The sequence below is a fragment of the Gallinula chloropus genome (assembly GCF_964237585.1).
Source record: "Gallinula chloropus genome assembly, chromosome: 8".
Lineage (NCBI taxonomy): Eukaryota > Metazoa > Chordata > Aves > Gruiformes > Rallidae > Gallinula > Gallinula chloropus.
The window spans coordinates 28,616,681-28,637,567 of record NC_140093.1 but is presented as its reverse complement, the minus strand read 5'-3'; the positions used below and the strand labels follow the sequence as shown (position 1 = coordinate 28,637,567).

Below are 20,887 nucleotides of genomic sequence, written 5' to 3'. Positions count from 1 at the left end.
AAGTCCTGTTAGTATTGTTACATTGTATCTTTCTGTTATCTTAGTAAACTATCCTTATCCCAACCCATGGGCCTCTTAATTTCTTGATTTTGGGGTTATTTGCCCATTCCTTTTCCTTTTCCCTTCCCTTACCCCTCACCCCCCTTCCCCTTCCCTTTTCCCTGCTCTTTTCCTTTAAGGAGCAGGCAGCTGCGTGGATCTCGGCTCTCAGCCGGGGTGAAACCACGACACCTCAGAACCCCTATACATCACAGTCCCTTTACCTCACAATCACCTTACATCACAATCCACTTAACTCATAATCCCCTTACCTCAAAATCCCTATACATCACAATCCCTTTACCTCACAATCCCTTTACCTCACAATCCCTTTACCTCACAATCCCCTTAAAAAACAATCCCCTGACCTCACAATCCCTTTACCTCACAATCCCTTTGCATCGCAATCCCTTTGCCTCACAATCCCTTTGCCTCACGATCCTCTTAGCTCACAAAGCCCTTACCTCACAATCCCTTTAACTCACAATCCCTTTAATTTACAATCCCCTTACCTCACAATCCATTTTCCTCACAATCCTCATACCTCGTAATCCCCTTGACTCACAATCCCTGTACCTCACAATCCCCTTACCTCACAATCCCCTTGCCTCACAATCCCCTTGCCTCACAATCCCCTTGCCTCACAATCCCCTTGCCTCACAATCATCTCACATTACAATCTCTTTACCTCACAATCCCCGAACCTCACAATTTCAGTCAATTAATTCTGTGACTTCATAATCCCTTTACCTCACAATCATCATAACTCACAATCCCTTTACCTCAATATCCCCTTACCTCACAATCCCCTTCCTTCACAATCCCATTACCTCACAATACCCTTTCCTCACAATCCATGTACCTCACAATCCCCTTACCTCACAATCTTTTTACCACACAATCCCCTTGCCTCACAATCCCCTTAGCTCTCAATACATTGACCTCCCAATCTCTTTAACTCACAATATATTAGTTCCTCTCCTTACCAAAAAATCTACCTCAGTGAATCCCCTTAACTCACAATCTATCTGTCAATCGATTCTGTGACTTCATAATGCGGTTAACTCACAATCATTTTACCTCACTTTCCCCTTACCTCACATTCCCCTTTACCTCACCATATCCTTGCCTCACAATCCCCTTACCTCACATTCCTCTTGACTTCACAATCCCCTTGCCTCACAAGCCCTTTACCACACAATCCCCTTACCTCACAATCCCTTTACCACACAATCCCCTTAACTCACAATCCCTTTAACTGACAAGACCCTTAACTCACTATCCCCTTACCTCAGAATTCATCTCAATCCCTATACCTCACAATCTCATTTCATCACAATCACCTTACCTCACAATCTCCTGACATCACAATACCCTTACCTCGCATTCCTTTTACCTCACAATCCCCATGCCTCACAATCCCTTTCCCTCACGATCCTCTTACTTCACAAAGCCCTTTCCTCACAATCCATTTACCTCACAATCCCCTTTACTCACAGTCCCCTTTACCTCACAATCCACTCACATCACAAACCCCTTACCTCACAATCCCTTTAACTCACAATCCCTTTACTTTACAATCCCCTTACATCACAATCCCCTTACATCACAATCCCTTTACCTCACAATCCCTTTACTTGATTATCCCCTTACCTCACAATCTCTTTACCTCACAATCCTCTTATCTCAGAATCCCCTTACCTAACAATCTATCTGTCAATCAATTCTGTGACTTCATAATCCCCTTAACTCACAATCATCTTACCTTACATTCCCCTTACCTCAATATCCCCTTACCTCACAATATCCTTGCTCACAATCCCCTTACTTCACAATCCCTTTATCTCACAATCCCCTTACCTCACAATCTATCTGTCAATCTATTCTGTGACTTCATAATCACCTTAACTCACAATCATTATACCTCACAATCCCCTTACCTCCCAATCCCCTTACCTCACAATACCCTTACCTCACAATACCCTTACCTCACAATCCCCTCACGTCCCAATCCGCTTTCCTCTCAGACCTTTTGCCTCAAAATCACCTCACCTCACAATCTCCTTACCTCAAAATCCCCTTACCTCAGAATCCCTTTACCTTACAATTTCCATGCCTCACAATCCCTTTCCCTCACGATCCTCTTACCTCACAAAGCCCTTACCTCACAATCCCTTTAACTCACAATCCCTTTAATTTACAATCCCCTTACATCACAATCCCCTTACATCACAATCCCTTTACCGCACAATCCCTTCACCTCACAATCCCTTCACATCACAATCTCTTCACCTCACAATCCTTTTACCTTACAATCCACTTACCTCACAATCCCATTACCTCAGAATATCCTTACCTCACAATTCCCTTACCTCACAAACCCTTTACTACACAATCCCTTTACCTCACAAAACGTTTCCCTCCCAATCCCCTTACCACACAATCTGTCAATCAAATGTGTGACTTCATAATACACTTAACTCAGAAGCATCATACCTCAGAATCCTCTTAGCTCACAATCCCATTACCTCACAATACCCTTTCCTTCACAATCTCCTTACCTCACAATCCCTTTAACTCACAATCTATTAGTTGCTCTCCTTACCACACAATCTACCTAAATCTATCCCCTTAACTCACAATCTATCTGTCAACCAATTCCGTGACTTCATAATCCCCTTAACTCACAATCGTCATCCCTCAAAATCCCCTTACCTCACAATACCGTTACCTTACAATCCCCTTGACTCACAAGCCTTTTACCTCACAATCTTTTTACCTCACAATCCCTTTACCTCACAATTCCCTTACCTCACAAAGCCTTTATGTCACAATCCCCTTACCTCAGAATTCCCTTACATTACAATCCCCTTAATTCAAAATCCGTTTACCTCACAACCCTTTTACCTTACAACCCCTTACCTCACAATCCCTTTAACTCACAATACATTAGTTCCTCTCCTTACCACACAATCTACCTCAGTCAATCCCCTTACCTCACAATCTATCTGTCAGTCAATTCTGTGACTTCATAATCCCCTTAACTCACAATCATCTTACCTTACATTGCCCTTACCTCAATATCTCCTTACCGCACAATGTCCTTGCTCACAATCCCCTTACTTCACAATCCCTTTATCTCACAATCCCTTTATCTCACAACCCCTTACCTCACAATCCCTTTAACTCACAATATATTAGTTCCTCTGCTTACCACACAATCTACCTCAGCCAATCCCCTTACCTCACAATCTATCTGTCAATCAATTCTGTGACTTCATAATCCCCTTAACTCACAATCATCTTACCTTACATTCCCCTTACCTCAGTATACCCTTACCTCACATTCCCCTTGACTTCACAATCCCCTTGCCTCACAAGCCCTTTACCTCACAATCCCCTTGCCTCACAATAACCTTTGCTCACAATCTCCTTACCTCACAATCCCTTTACCTCACAATCCCCTTACCTCAAAATACCCTTACCTCACAATTCCTTTACCTCACAAACCCCTTACATCAGAATCCCTTTACCTCAAAATCCCCTTACATCACAAATATTTTACCTCAATACCTTTACCTAACAATCCCCTTATATCACCATCCCCTAACCTCACAATACCCTGACCTCACAATCTCCTTACCTAACAATCCCTTTACCTAAGAATCACTTTACCTCAAAATCCCCTTATCTCAAAATCCCTTTAACTCACAATCCCATTACCTCACAATCCCATTACCTCACAATCCCATTACCTCACAGTCCCCTTATGACACAATCCCCTCATGACACAATCCCCTCACGACTCAATCCATTTACCTCACAATTCCCTTTATCCAACAATCCCTTTACCTCACAATCTCGTTTCCTCAGAATCCCTTTACCTCACAATCCCCATGCCTCACAATAGCTTTCCCTCACGATCCTCTTACCTCACAAAGCCCTTACCTCACCATCCATTTACCTCACAATCCCCTTTACTCACAGTCCCCTTTACCTCACAATCCACTCACATCACAAACCCCTTACCTCACAATCCCTTTAACTCACAATCCATTTACCTTACAAACCCCTTACATCACAATCCCCTCACCTCACAATCTGTCAATCAAATGTGTGACTACATAATCCACTTAACTCAGAATCATCATACCTCAGAATCATCTTAGCTCACAATCCCCTTACCTCAGAATTCCCTCACATTACAATCCCCTTAATTCAAAATCCGTTTACCTCACAACCCCTTTACCTCACAACCCCTTACCTCACAATCCCTTACCTCACAATCCCTTACCTCACAATCCCTTTTATCTCAAAATCCCCTTACAACACTATCATTTTACCTCAAAATCCCTTTACCTAACAATCCCGTTATATCACAATCCCCTTACCTCACAATACCCTTACCTCACAATCCCCTTACATCACAATCCCTTTACCTCACAATCATCATACCACAATATCCCCTTACCTCACAATCCCCTTACTTAACAATCTGTTTACCTCACAATACCCTTGCCTCAAAATCCCCCTACCTCACAATCCCATTACCTCACAATCCCATTACCTCACAATCTTTTTACCACACAATCCCCTTGCCTCACAATCCCCTGAGCTCTCAATCCCTTGACCTCACAATCCCTGTAACTCACAATATATTAGTTCCCCTCCTTACCACAAAATCTACCTCAGTGAATCCCCTTAACTCATAATCTATCTGTCAATCGATTCTGTGACTTCATAATGTGGTTTCCTCACAATCATCTTGCCTCACATTCCCCTTAACTCATAATATCGTTGCTCAAAATCCCCTTATCTCATAATCCTTTTACCTCACAATCCCATACCCTCACAATCCCCTTACCTCACAACCCCCTCACCTCACATTCCCCTTAACCTCACAATCTCCTTACCTCACAAACCCTTTACCTCACAATCCCTTTACCTCACAATCCCCTTACTTCACAATCCCTTTACCTCACAATCCCTGTACCTCACAATCCCCTTACCTCACAATCCCCTTACCACACAATCCCCTTAACTCACAATCCCTTTAAGTGACAAGCCCCTTAACTCACTATCCCCTTACCTCAGAATTCATCTCAATCCCTTTACCTCACAATCCCATTTCATCACAATCACCTTACCTCACAATCTCCTGACATCACAATACCCTTACCTCACAAAGCCCTTACCTCACAATCCATTTACCTCACAATCCCCTTTATTCACAGTCCCCTTTACTCACAGTCCCCTTTACCTCACAGTCCACTCACATCACAAACCCCTTACCTCACAATCCCTTTAACTCACAATCCCTTTACCTTACAATCCCCTTACATCACAATCCATTTACCTCACAATCCCTTCACCTCACAGTCCTTATACCTTACAATCCACTTACCTCACAATCCCATTACCTCAGAATATCCTTACCTCACAAACCCTTTACTACACAATCCGTTTACCTCACAATTCCCTTACCTCACAAACCATTTCCCTCCCAATCCCCTTACCTCAAAATCTGTCAATCAAATGTGTGACTTCATAAAACACTTAACTCAGAATCATCATACCTCAGAATCATCTTAGCTCACAATCCCCTTACCTCAGAATTCACTTACATTACAATCACCTTAATTCAAAATCCATTTACCTCACAACCCCTTACCTCACAATCCCTTTAATTCACAATATATTAGTTCCTCTCCTTACCACACAATCTACCTCAGTCAATCCCCTTACCTCACAATCTCTCTCTCAATCAATTCTGTGACTTCATAATCCCCTTAACTCACAATCATCTTACCTTACATTCCCCTTACCTCAGTATACCCTTACCTCACAATATCCTTGCTCACAATCCCCTTACCTCACAATCCCTTTATCTCACAATTCCCTTACCTCACAATCCCATTACCTCACAATCTATCTGTCAATCTATTCTGTGACTTCATAATCACCTTAACTCACAATCATTATACCTCACAATCCCTTTACCTCACAATCCCTTTACATCACAATCCCTTTACCTCACAATCCACTTACTTCACAATCCCTTTACCACACAAGCCCCTTAACTCACAATCCCCTTACCTCGGAATCTCTATACATCACAATCCCTTTACCTAACAATCCCCTTCCATCACAATCACTTTACCTCACAATCCCCTTACCTCACAATCCCTTTACCTCTCAATCCCCTTTCGTGACAATTGCTTTACTTCACAATCCCTTTACCTCACAATCCCGTTGCATCACAATCCCCTTGCCTCACAATCTCTTTACCTCAAAATCCCTTTACATTACAATCCCCTTAACTCACAATCTATCTGTCAAACAATTCTATGACTTCATAAACCCTTTAACTCACAATCCCCTTGCCTCACAATCCCCTTGCCTCCCAAACACATTACATCACAATCTATCTGTCAATCAATTCTATGAATACATAATCCCCTTAATTCACAATCCCCTTACGTCACAATACCTTTACCTCATAATCCCCTTTCCTTACAACACCCTTACCTCACAATCACCTTAACTCACAACACCTTTACCTCATAATCCCTATACCTCACAATCCATTTACCTCACAATTCCCTTGCCTCACAATCCCCTTGCCTCACAATTTCTTTACCTCACGATTCCTTTTACCTCACAATCTCTTTACCTCACTAACCCCTTACCTCAAAATACCCTTATCTCACAATCCCTTTAACTCACAATTTATTAGTTGCTCTCCTTACCACACAATCTACCTAAATCAATCCCCTTAACTCACAATCTATCTGTCAACCAATTCTGTGACTTCATAATCCCCTTAACTCACAATCGTCATCCCTCAAAATCCCCTTACCTCACAATACCGTTACCTTACAATCCCCTTGACTCACAAGCCCTTTACCTCACAATCTTCTTACCTCACAATCCCTTTACATCAAAATCATTTTACCTAAAAATCCCTTTCCCTCACAATCCCCTTACATCACAAAACCCTTGACTCAAAATACCCTTACCTCACAATCCCTTTACCCAAAATCGCCTTACAACACTATCATTTTACCTCAAAATCCCTTTACCTAACAATCCCTTTACCTCACAATCCCCTTACCTCACAATCCCCTTTCCTCACAATCCCCTTACCTCACAATCCCCTTGCCTCACAATCCCTTTACGTCATAATCCCCTTGCCTCACAATCATCTCACATTACAATCTCTTTACCTCACAATCCCCGAACCTCACAATCTATCAGTCAAATAATTCTTTGACTTCATAATCCATTTACCTCACTATCATCATAACTCACGATCCCCGTACCTCAATATCCCCTTACCTCACAATCCCCTTACTTCACAATCCCATTACCTCACAATACCCTTTCCTCACAATCCATGTACCTCACAATCCATGTACCTCACAATCCACTTACCTCACAATCCCATTACATGACAATCTATATGTCAATCAATTCTATGAATTCATAATCCCCTTAGTTCACAATGCCATTACCTCACAATCCCCTTATGTCACAATCCCCTTACCTCAAAACCCCCTTACCTCACAATCCACTCACCTCACAATCCCCTTTCCTCTAAGTCCCCTGAACTCACAATCGCTTTACCTAACAATCCCTTTAGCACAGAACCACATTACCTCAAAAATCACTTTATCTAACAATCCCCTTACCTCACAATCATCATAACTCACAATCCCCTTACTTCACAATCCCTTTACCACACAATCCCATTCATTCAGAATCACCTTACCTCACAATCTCCTCATCTCACAATACCACTACCTAACAATCCCTTTACGTCACAATACCCTTACCTACCAATCACTTTACCTCACAATCCCCTTACGGGACAAACCCTTGCCTCACAATCCGTTTACCTCTCAAACCCCTTAACTCACAATGCCATTACCTCACAATCCCTTAACCTCACAATCCGTTTACCACACAATCCCCTTAACTCACAATGCCCTTACCTCACAATCCCCTTACCTCACTCGCCCATTATATCACAATCCCCTTAACTCAAAATACCCTTACCTCACAATCCCCTTACATCACAATCCACTTAACTCATAATCCCCTTACCTCACAATCGCTTTAGACCACAATCCCTTTACCTCACAATCCCCTTAAATCACAATCCCTTTACCACACAATCCCTTTACTTGACAATCCCCTTACCTCACAATCCATTTACCTCACAATACCCTTGCCTCACAATACCCTTAAATCACAATCCATTTACCTCACAATCCCCTTACCTCATAATCCCCTTACCTCACAATCCCTTTACCTCACAATCATCATACCTCAATATCCCCTTACCTCACAATCCCCTTAATTCACAATCTCTTTACCTCACAATACCCTTGCCTCAAAATCCCCCTACCTCAAAATCCATTTACCTCACAATCCCATTACCTCACAATCTTTTTACCACACAATCCCCTTGCCTCACAATCCCCTTAGCTCTCAATCCCTTGACCTCACAATCCCTTTAAATCACAATATATTATTTCCACTCCTTACCAAAAAATCTACCTCAGTGAATCCCCGTAACTCACAATCTATCTGTCAATCGATTCTGTGACTTCATAATCCGGTTACCTCACAATCATCTTACCACACTATCCCCTTACCTCACAATATCGTTGCTCACAATCCCCTTATCTCACAATCACTTTACCTCACAATCCCCTTGCCTCACAACCCCCTCACCTCACATTCCCCTTAACCTCACAATCTCCTTACCTCATAATCTCCTCACCTCACAATCTCCTTACCTCACAATCCCTTTACCACACAATCCCCTTAACTCACAATCCCTTTAACTGACAAGACCCTTAACTCACTATCCCCTTACCTCAGAATTCATCTCAATCCCTATACATCACAATCCCATTTCATCACAATCACCTTACCTCACAATCTCCTGACATCACAATACCCTTACCTCGCAGTCCCTTTACCTCACAATCCCCATGCCTCACAATCCCTTTCCCTCACGATCCTCTTACCTCACAAAGCCCTTACCTCACAATCCATTTACCTCACAATCCCCTTTACCTCACAATCCATTCACATCACAAACCCCTTACCTCACAATCCCTTTAACTCACAATCACTTTACTTTACAATCCCTTTACATCACAATCCCCTTACATCACAATCCCTTTACCTCACAATCCCTTTACTTGATTATCCCCTTACCTCACAATCTCTTTACCTCACAATCCTCTTTTCTCAGATTCCCCTTACCTCACAGTCTGTCTGTCAATCAATTCTGTGACTTTGTTATCCCTTTAACTCACAATCCTTATACCTCACAATCCATTTACTTGATTATCCCCTTACCTCACAATCTCTTTAGCTCACAATCTTCTTATCTCAGAATCCCCTTACCTCACAATCTATCTGTCAATCAATTCTGTGACTTCATAATCCCCTTAACTCACAATCATCTTACCTTACATTCCCCTTACCTCAATATCCCTTTACCTCACAATATCCTTGCTCAAAATCCCCTTACCTCACAATCCCTTTATCTCACAATCCCCTTACCTCACATTCCCATTACCTCACAATCTATCTGTCAATCTATTCTGTGACTTCATAATCACCTTAACTCACAATCATTATACCTCACAATGCCCTTACCTCACAATCCCCTTACCTCACAATAACCTTACCTCACAATACCCTTTCCTCTCAGTCCTTTTGCCTCACAATCACCTCAACTCACAATCCCTTTACTTGATTATTCCCTTACCTCACAATCCCTTTACCTCACAATCCTCTTATCTCAGAATCCCTTTACCTCACAATGTGTGTCAGTCAATTCTGTGACTTCATTATCCCTTTAACTCACAATCATTATACCTCACAATCCATTTACCTCACAATCAATATACCTCACAATCCCCTTACCTCAAAATCCCCTTACCTCACAATCCCATTACCTCACAATCTATCTGTCAATCAATTCTATGAATTCATAATCACCTTAATTCACAATCCCCTTACCTCTCAATCCCCTTATGTCACAATCCCCTTACCTCATAATCCCCTTTCCTCACGACCCCCTTACCTCACAATCCCCTCACCTCACAATCACCTTAACTCACAACACATTTACCTCATAATCACTATACCTCACAATCCATTTACCTCACAATCCCCTTGCCTCACAATCCCTTTATCTCACAATCCCCTTACTTCACAATCCCTTAACCTTGAGGCATGCAGTTTGAGAAACAAAGCCTCAAGCACTGCCAGGTTAACAGATAACGGGATGGAGCCTTTAGGCCATGAACCTTGGGGAAACTAAACAAGGTGGCAGCATCGTTGCCAGCCCCCTGATAGGGCAGGCTCCAGGAAAAAGTGTCCTCTATTGTTACGGTATGTCTGCTGTCTGATGAGGTTTTAGAAGTTCTATTGGCATGAGAAGATAGAGATGCTGCTGTGATAGCAAAACATTGACCAATCAAATGTAGCCCAGGAACACGGTACGTTTGCAAGAAAGCAGCCGTCTGCAGAGCATATGAAAAGGAATGATTCTTAACAATAAATCGACTCTTGCTTGCATCAAGCTGTGTCCCGTCTCTGGCCGTCGCGGCAAAGAAACATCAATTAGGATGTAAGTTTGAGTCTAACACTGTATTTTACGTAAATTACACACTGAAGGACTATGTGTTCTGTGGAAATAAAATGACTTTCCAGTACCCCCCTCCTCCTGATCTGTTCGATGAATTCCTTGCTTGTCTCGAATTGGTCACAAATGCAGGCAAAGCATTTCAATGTCACTAGTTCAAGCTCCCCCTTGTCCTTGAAGGTACACAAAACCTGCTGAAACCAAACTTGTAGTTTGGATCAGAGTCAAGTGTTCAGTTTTTGTCTGAGTCTGCGCAAAACAGAAGGTTACTTGCAGTGACAAATAGGAGCCATCCGACTTCATCCCCATGACCCACAACGACCACCACCAAACAGCAGTGCGCGGGCAGAATTGGGAGGAGTTGATGGAAATCACTTCTTGGAACTCATTTTAATACGAAGCGGGACAGGTTATGAATATGTACAGGTGTATGAGGTAACCTAATGAATAAGTAACATTGAACTGTATATAACCAAGAAGAACTGCCACGTTAGTGTGCATGTCTGCAGTGGAGCAATGCCCCATGCACCCAGCGCTGAACCATGACAAGTAGCAACTAATGAAACCCCACCCCTGTCTGACGTGAAGTCAATTCGGACTGATGGGACATCTCAGCTCCGTGGTGGTAGATAATGCAATCTCTCTCTCTCACTCTCTTTCTCACTCTTTTCTCTTTCTCTTCCCTATTCCCCCCCTTCTCCTGCACACTTGTTGCAGGCTAAGTAAAGTAACTTAAACCTTGACTCCATTTTGAGTCTTAATTCTGTTCCCGAGAATTGTGAAGACCTCCTCACGATAAAGCACCTAATTGGACATCACTCAGGGGTTAAGCCCAGCTGCCCCCAGCCACCCAGAGCAATCTGAGGTCGGTTGGAACGCAAGGGGGTTTAACCTCTGCCAAAGCAGTCTATCTGGGTGCAGATCGTGAGACACAAGTAAATGAGCTGCGGGGTAAAACAATTGCACAATGAGATTCTGCCAGGAAGAATGCTGCAAATACAATCAGCAACAATAGAGGGACCCTGCCTCCATCCAGGTGGAGGAGAGGGATAACAGTGTTTATTGGACTATGCGAATCCGATGGCCTGGCTCGTCAGACCCACAAGAGTACAAGGCTCTGGTGGATACTGCTGCCCAGTGTACGCTAATGCCATCAAATCATGTAGGGGCAGAACCTGTTTGTACTTCCAGAGTGACAGGGGGATCCCAACAATTGACTGTGTTAGAGGCTGAAGTGATGTAACTGGGAAGGACTGGGAGAAACACTTCATTGTGACTGGCCCAGAAGCTCCGTGCATTTTAGGTATAGATTATCTCTATAGAGGGTATTTCAAAGACCCAAAAGGGTACCAATGGGCTTTTGGAATAGCTGCTTTGGAGACAGAAGACATTGAACAATTGCGTGCCTTGCCTGGACTCTCGGACAATCCTTCTGTTGTGGGGTTGTTGAAGGTCGAAGAACAGCAAGTGCCAATTGCTACGACAACAGTGCACAGGAGACAATACCGCACTGACCGAGATTCCCTGATCCCCATCCATAAGCTGATTCGTCAACTGGAGAGTCAAGGAGTGATCAACCGAACCCGCTCACCCTTTAACAGTCCCATATGGCCAGTGCAGAAGTCCAATGGAGAGTGGAGGCTGACAGTAGATTATCGTGGCCTAAATGAAGTCACTCCAGGTATGAGTGCTGCTGTACTGGACATGCTGGAACTGCAGTATGAATTGGAATCGAAGGCAGCCAAGTGGTACACCACAACTGACATTGCAAATGCTTTCTTCTCAATACCACTGGCACCAGAGTGCAGGCCACAGTTTGCTTTCACCTGGAGAGGCATCCAATATACATGGAATCGTCTGCCCCAGGGGTGGAAACACAGCCCCACCATCTGCCATGGACTAATCCAGACTACACTGGAAAAGGGTGAAGCCCCAGAGCACCTGTAGTATATTGATGACATCATTGTATGGGGCAATACAGCAGAAGAAGTATTTGAGAAAGGAAAAAGGATAATTCAAATCCTTTTAGAAGCTGGTCTTGCTATACAACAAAGTAAAGTCAAGAGGCCTATGCAAGAAATCCAGTTTTTAGGAATAAAATGGCAGGATGGGAGTCGTCATATCCCAGTGGACATTATCAATAAAATAGCAGCTATGTCTCCACCAAGCAACAAAAAGGAAACACAAGCTTTCTTGGGTGTTACAGGTTTTTGGCGAATGCATGTCCCAAACTACAGTCTCATTGTGAGCCCACTTTACCACATGACTCGGAAGAGGAATGATTTCCAGTGGGGCCCTGAGCAGTAACAAGCCTTTGAGCAGATCAAACGCGAGATAGTCCATGCAGTGGCCCTTGGGCCTGTCCGGACAGGGACAGATGTTAAAAATGTGCTTTACACGACAGTTGGGAAGAATGGCCCCACCTGGAGTCTCTGGCAGAAAGCACAAGGGGAGACTCAAGGTCAACCGCTGGGGTTTTGGAGTCGGGCCACTGATGCTACATGGAGCAAGAGGGGTTGCACTAATTACTCAGCGGGCTCGAATAGGAAACCCTAATCCCCCAGGTATTGTGGAAGTGATCACAGACTGGCCAGAAGGCAAAGATTTTGGGATGTCACCAGAGGATGAGGAGGTAACACGGGCTGAAGAAGCCCCACCTTACAACAAACTGCCAGAGAATGAGAAGCCATATGCCCTTTTCACTGATGGCTCCTGTCGCCTTGTGGGAAGGCATCGAAGATGGAAAGCTGCTGTACGGAGTCCCACAAGACGAGTAGCAGAAGCCACTGAAGGAAAAGGTGAATCAAGCCAGTTATCTGAGGTGAAGGCCATTCAGTTAGCCCTGGACATTGCTGAGAGAGAAAAGTGGCCAATCCTCTACCTTTATACTGATTCATGGATGGTAGCTAATGCTCTGTGGGGGTGGTTGCAGCAGTGAAAAAAGAACAACTGGCGGCGTAGAGGCAAACCCATATGGGCTGCTGACTTATGGCAAGATATTGCTGCCCGGTTAGAGAAGCTTGTTGTAAAGGTACGTCATGTTGACGCCCATGTACCAAAGAGTCGGGCCGTAGAGGAACATCAAAACAACCATCAGGCAGATCAGGCTGCTAGCATTGAAGTGGCTCAGGTAGATCTAGACTGGCAACGTAAAGGTGAATTATTCCTAGCTCGATGGGCTGATGATTCCTCAGGTCATCAAGGGAGAGATGCAACATATAGATGGGCTCATTATCGAGGGATGGACTTAACCATGGATGCTATTGCACAAGTTATCCATGAGTGTGAGACGTGTGCCGCAATCAGGCAAGCAAAGCGGTTGAAGCCCCTTTGGTATGGAGGACGGTGGATGAAATATAAATATGGGGAGGCCTGGCAGATTGATTACATCACCCTCCCACGAACCCGCCATGGCAAACGTTACGTGCTTACAATGGTGGAGGCGACCACCGGCTGGCTAGAAACATATCCTGTACCCCATGCCACTGCCCGGAATACAATCCTGGGCCTGGAAAGGCAAGTCCTATGGCGACAAGGCACCCCAGAAAGAATTGAGTCAGACAACGGGACTCATTTCCGAAACGCTCTCATAGACATCTGGGCAAAAGAGCATGGCATTGAGTGGGTGTACCACATTCCTTATCATGCACCAGCCTCTGGGAAAATTGAACGATATAATGGGCTCTTAAAGACTACCCGGAAAGCGATGGGTGGTGGAACATTCAAACACTGGGATACACATTTAACCAAAGCCACGTGGTTAGTTAACTCTAGGGGATCCACCAATCGAGCTGGTCCTGCCCAGTCAAAATTTCCACGTACTGTAGAAGGAGACAGAGTCCCAGTGGTGCATATGAAAAGTATATTAGGGAAGATGGTTTGGGTCATCCCTGCTTCAGACAAAGGTAAACCCATGTCTGGGATTGGTTTTGCTCAAGGACCTGGTTGTACTTGGGTAATGCAGAAGGATGAAGTTCGATGTGTACCTCAAAGGGATTTGATTTTAGGTGAGAATAGCCAATATAATTAATAAGGTTGAAATTGTATTATAGTAATTGCTAAATAGCCCATTACTGTACATTCATTATTGCTATCCTTGCTGTATGTTGTTGTATGTTGTACCAATGGAGTTACAGCCGGAGTCATACAAGTCAGTGAAGGAAGAGTGCCACGATGACGGGACCAAGGACTTTTTTCCTCCTTCCCTTTGAAAATGACCTTCTTTGATTCACAGACAATGAACATGGACCATGTCAGGTGTATCGGTCGAGAGCCCGAGATGCAGCATGCAACGGTCCAGTGACGCATACTGACAACATGAGAGACTGTTACGACGAATGAAGCCTGAAAATCATCATGAACTAATTGTTCATTCACTCAACAAACTCAGAGGAATGGTCCATACACTAAGGGAATAATACCTGTATGGACATGTGTGCGTATACATGTGTACATACATATATGTGTGTCTGAAACAAGAAACTGGTTGTACCCAAAAGAAATGGTTGGATCTGGTCATGACGTAAATGGTATGGAATAAGGGGTGGATAATGTCCTGGTTTTGGTCAGGATGGAGTTAACTTCATTTGTAACAGCAGATGGAATGCTGTGTTTGGGAGTTAAAATGGGAGTAGTGCTGATAACACCCTGATGGTGTTAATTGCTGTCAGACAGTCAAGGACTTTCTCAGCTCTTCATGAGAAAGGAGGGGCGAAGCCAGGACAGGTGACCCAACTGACCAAAGAGAGTATTCCATGCCAATTACGTCCTGCCCAGGATATCGGTGGCTGATGGGAGGAAGGCCTGGGTCGGCTCCGGGACGCGCGGTTCTTGGGGGACGGTCGGGTTCTGGGACGGCTCTGGGTGGCACGGCCTGAGTTGTATGGTTTGGTGAGAAACTGCATTGTGTATCAACAGCTTCATATATTTTTGCTCTAAAGGCCTGTTAGCGTTGTTACATTGTATCTTTCTGTTATCTTAGTAAACTATCCTTATCCCAACCCTCGGGCCTCTTAGTTTCTTGGTTTGGGGTTATTTGCCCCTTCCTCTTCCTTTTCCCTTCCCTTACCCCTCAGCCCCCCCCCCCCCCCCCCCCCCCCTTTCCCCTGCTCTTTCCTTTAAGGAGCAGGCAGCTGTTTGGATCTCAGCTCTCAGCCGGGGTGAAACCACGACAGTCTTGGAACCCACCACCCTGAGGGCAGAGGTTTTGCTTGGAGGAATAGGGCTTTCTCATAGGAAGGGGTCTGCAGTAGAGGGGCTGATATAGGTTTTCCTGAATTCTCCCACCCACAACATTTCTGGGTTTGGTTTCCTCTCATTTCCTTGCATTATCCCTGATGCCTGGAGATTTTCCTCCTGGCAGATGTTTCCCTGTCACATGGCTTTTTCCTGTCATCTCTCACAGACCCCATCACAAGCTCTGTGGACTCACCTTGGCCCTACAAAAACATGTCTGGGTTCAGAGCACTGCCTGGGTGCATGTTCTTGTTGGCACGTGGTAAAGGGCAGGTCAGAGCATCCCTGATGAATCCGGTCATTGTCATGCAGCTGCTGTCCATGGGAAGAGAAGTAGCAGAAGACACTTCAGGTAGACCCAGTGATCACTCAAAGTGAGGATTCAGAAGTCTCAATGGCTTGTTCACACTGGAGAGCTCCTTTTCATAGCTCCTGTCCCATTGTCCAGCGGTAGGAAAAGGAGAAGTCAGACTCAGGAAATCTCCTCATCTTTATATGTCCCTGTGTTCCGAGCACCAGCTCTGGCTTCTCACAAACACACCCAGCAATTCCCTCCCCTTAAGGGGGGCAAATAAAGCTCTATTTTGATTTGCCTCAGGAAACACTAGAGCTCTGTCCAATCTCTGCTGGCTCTGGAAGTCCACTCTACACCCCAGACAAAAGTGTTCTCTGGATTACAAGACTGTCTTGATCCGTTTCTAAGGTCTCAGGTTCTGTCAATGCAATTTTCAGGCTCTACCAGCGTCCACCTAGGAAACGCCTAAATGTCCAGCAATAGCTCCCAAACCAAAGGTGCGAGGAGCGAAAGACATTCCTAGCCTTCAGCTTCCACAGATAACCCACAAAACACCCCCAAACTAAACAGATACTAAATACAAGAAGACCAATGTCCCTGGAATAGGTATCTGAGCATGTGAGGCTGAGGATCTAGGGGACTGCAGAGAAGAACTGGTCAACAGCATTGCCCTTGCAGAGGGGCAGGGAACATGTATTGGCCTTGTGCAGCACAGCACTGAGAAACCCACTGCAGCTCCCGTGTGTCTGCCATGGGCAGGAGGAGAAAGTGGGGAATGAAGCTGGTGTTGGACATTCTCTGCCTCTTTGCATGAAGCCCTCTGCAAAGAGGACAAAGCATTAGAACTTCTGGCACTCTTCACTGAGCAAGACGTTTTCATTGCAGACCCAAGGACTGCCTCTCCCTGTTCTATAATATATTGGAAAGGTCCTTTTAGGGAGGTGCATTTCCTGCTGGCTGAGGGGGCCTCTGGCTGTCTGGGGCTCTGATGTGAGCTCTCCAGGTGTCAGTTTGTCCTTGCAGCAGAAGGTCTATCTTTTTTGATCTATAGGATCTTTTCTGGATGGTGCTTTCCACTTCCCCCAACTGTAGAGCAGAGATTTGTAGATTTGGTTTTAACGATTTTGTTCTTGTGCAACACCAAGAAATGCCCAAATTCTCACCTAACTCCCTTCCATTCATAGGAGGAAAGATTCCCCTCAACCTGAATCCCTTCCTTTCATAGAGGGAAAGAGTGCCCTTACTGTGTCAACCTCGGGGTCCTGTCTCATGGGGAGGCAAGGAAAGGTGATTCTGCTTCCCAGCTCTGGTTTGATCAGGAGAAAGGACTCCGATGGACAGAAGGATTTGTTCCCAGCTGAGGGAGGGAAAATCAGAGGTGAGACTATAGAGTGATTCCCACAAGGCCTGAGGCACCAGGAGGGAGCCTAGAAGAACTGGTCTTATCCTGCTGAGCTGGGCCAGGCTCCTGGGATGGAGGGAGCTCATGGGAACCCAGCAGCTGTGATAAGATACAGCTGTGCCCAGGAGCAGCTCCTCTGCCAAGCACACAGGGCTGGGGACACTGCCTGTAGGCACTGAGGGGAGACCTGTGAGGCTGAGAGAGCTGATGGATGCTGAGAGCTCACTGGAGGAGAAAGGTAAAGAGATTTTGCTTTGAATTTTCTGCTCTTGTGGACTGGGTGGGAATTGGGAGCTGCGATTTTCTTGAATAACTTTGAAGAAGTCAGTGGTCATTAGGGCTTGTCAGAGCTTGGCCAGAGCCCTACACACACAGAGGTTCCCCAGGGCAGTGCCCTGATGCCAGGAGGGGTCTGCAGAGCAGTGCTGAGCAAAGGGCAGGTTGGATGATGTCTCTAAGCACAGAGCAGGAGGTGACATGGGCAAAGAGAAGCAGCTGCAGGGACAGTTCCAGACTGCAGAGACTCTTCAGGGAGGGAGAAGGAGCTGCTCTCAGAAATGCCCTGGCAGTGGGGATTTGGTACCTCCGTGACATCCCCAGCAGTGCAGACCCTTTGCCTCAGAGACTCCCTGGTGTCTGCCACCCGGCACAGGCTCTGCACCCAGAGTTGCAGGGTTTCAGGCTGAGTCTTCTCCTTGGTAGCATAACCAAAGTAGCAAGAAACCTCTGAGTGCCCCGCACTCCTAGGGACTGTTGTGCCCCAGAGAGGAGCCTCATGCAGAAGACATGTTGGTGCTAAGGGCATGGCAATGCTGATCATCGCCTGTTTGTGGGCAGCTGCACTGAGATGTGTGTGCCCCTGGCTTGGAGTGGGGATCCTTGGGTAGTATGAGACCGTAGGAGGGATTTGGAGCTCTGCCCTGGAAACTGGATTCCTCAGCTCGCTGAGACAGCCAGTTTCTTCTAGGAGGAACACAAGGATGTGATCACAGAGCGTCCAGCACAGGGCAGCTGAGACCAGGGCTGATGGACAGAGCAGCTCTCCCCACTCTGCACTCGGGGGAAGGTTTCACTGTCACTGCAGCAGCAATGTCAGGCAGTTCTGACAGAAGAAAAACACCTCAGATGCAGTGAGGAGAAAACCAAAACTCCAAAGCTTTTCTTTGCCCTCAGCTGAAATTGGAGTGACAGTGCTGAAAAGCTCATTCCCATCCACATGGGAGTCAGTCTGAGATCACACCATCCTTCTGTTTACTTACTGCTGCCAGGCAGGACTGAGTTCTCGAGCACCCAAAGATTTTTAAGAGGTTTTCCTGAAAGTAGGTGTCCCTAACATCTCACTGTGCCTTTTCTTCTTTGGACAGGTCTCCACACTTGATGGCAGCAGATGTCCAATAGCAGCTCCATCCGACAATTCCTTCTCCTGCCCTTTGCAGACACAAGGGAGATGCAGCTCCTGCACTTCTGGCTCTTCCTGGGCATCTACCTGGCTGCTTTCTTGGCCAACGGCCTCATCATCATCACCATAGCCTGTGACCACCACCTCCACACCCCCATGTACTTCTTCCTCCTCAACCTCTCTGTTCTTGACCTTGGCTGCATCTCCACCACTGTTCCCAAATCCATGGCCAATTCCTTGTGGGACTCCAGGGTCATTTCCTACACAGGATGTGTGGCTCAACTGTTTTTCTTTGTATTTTTGATCACAACAGAGTACTGTCTTCTCACTGTCATGGCCTATGACCGCTACGTTGCCATCTGCCACCCCCTGCACTACGGGACCCTGCTGGGCAGCAGAGCTTGTGTCCACATGGCAGCAGCTGCCTGGGCCAGTGGGTTTCTCTATTCTCTGCTGCACACGGCCAATACATTTTCCCTTCCTCTCTGCCATGGCAATGCAGTTGACCAGTTCTTCTGTGAAATCCCCTATATCCTCAAGCTCTCCTGTTCAGATACCTACCTCAGGGAAACTGGAGTCATTATGTTTGGTGCCTGTTTATGTTTTGGTTGTTTTGTGTTCATTGTGGTGTCCTATGTGCAGATCTTCAGGGCTGTGCTGAGGATCCCCTCGCAGCAGGGACGGCACAAAGCTTTTTCTACCTGCATCCCTCATCTGGCTGTTGTCTCTCTGTTTCTCAGCACTGGTGTGTTTTCCAATCTGAAGTCCCCCTCCCTCTCCTCCCTATTTCTTGACCTGTTATTGGCATTTCTTTACTCGGTGTTTCCACCAGCAGTGAACCCCCTCATCTACAGCATGAGGAACCAGGAGCTCAAGGATGCCATGTGGAAATTGCGGACGGGATGTTTCTAGGCACCAATGCCACATCACCAACTCTGTAACTTTCTCCTTCTAGTTTGTCTAAACCATAACAACATTGTCCACGTTCATCTCATTCCTAATACAGTATCTCCTGATCTTGTGTGACCCCGACACTGCATAATGAGGAGTTGTTCTCTCTTTCCATCATGACTGCCTGCAAAGGTACACAATTATTAGTGGCTTGGTTTTTTCCTTCTTACATTTAAAACCAATTTACTATCTTCATCAACTGAATCACTTGACTTCTTGGAAATTTCCAGGAGGTGTACTGATGGTAGGGGAAGAAATACTTACCTTCCCCTGTACCTGCATTACCATTAGACTTTCTCTTTCATCTCCCTCATCATTCACGTGTTTTTACCTCTCCTGATGATTTGGCCATGCTTAAGGACATGTTTTCAGCAGACTGGTGAGAATTATGCACTTCACTTTGCTCAGTGGTTTCCACCTCTGCTTGCTCTTTGGTCACTCAGATGTCACTCAGCTCTCCAGTGTCTGCTCTGGGCTTCAGAGTTTTGGAAAACCCCGCATCATTAAGAAGTCTAGTGAAGTGTTCTGAGAGAAGTTCAGTCTGTTCAGAAGTAAGCTTTCTATGTATCTGATTAAAACTGCTATGGGAGAGAATCTCCTCTGAAAGCTGACCCTCTTCACTCGCTTCTTGGCCGTAGCAGCAGCTGAGGAGAGAGATTTCATGGTTATTAAACTGCATCATGTTTAACTGCTGTTTGTTTTCAGAGAAATCTGTCCCTGCCTGTGAGCACAGATGATGGGTGGAAATGGGTTGGGAGTCCCAGGAGGCCAGGGAGGGAACTCCCTTAATTCATTGGTGGTAGGGGTGTGTGTGGGGTGCGTAGGGGGTGCTGAGGGGGCATATGGGAAGTGTTTTGGAAGGAAGGGGTGGGGGAGTTCTGGGCATCATGGTGT

At 45.5% G+C, this 20,887-nt stretch overlaps 1 protein-coding gene across 1 annotated transcript in view; it reads left to right on the top strand.

Moving 5' to 3' along the window:
• The window catches only part of LOC311194500 (olfactory receptor 14A16-like), a gene marked incomplete at both ends in the record, with an annotated part of 35,614 nt that extends 15,660 nt beyond the window's left edge, over positions 1–19,954 (top strand). Inside the window, one exon of the mRNA XM_084267606.1 lies at positions 19,877–19,954. Within this exon, the coding sequence (XP_084123732.1) occupies positions 19,877–19,954 (78 nt within the window). The remainder of the gene's footprint in view (positions 1–19,876) is intronic.
• Positions 19,955–20,887: the final 933 nt, after the last annotated feature.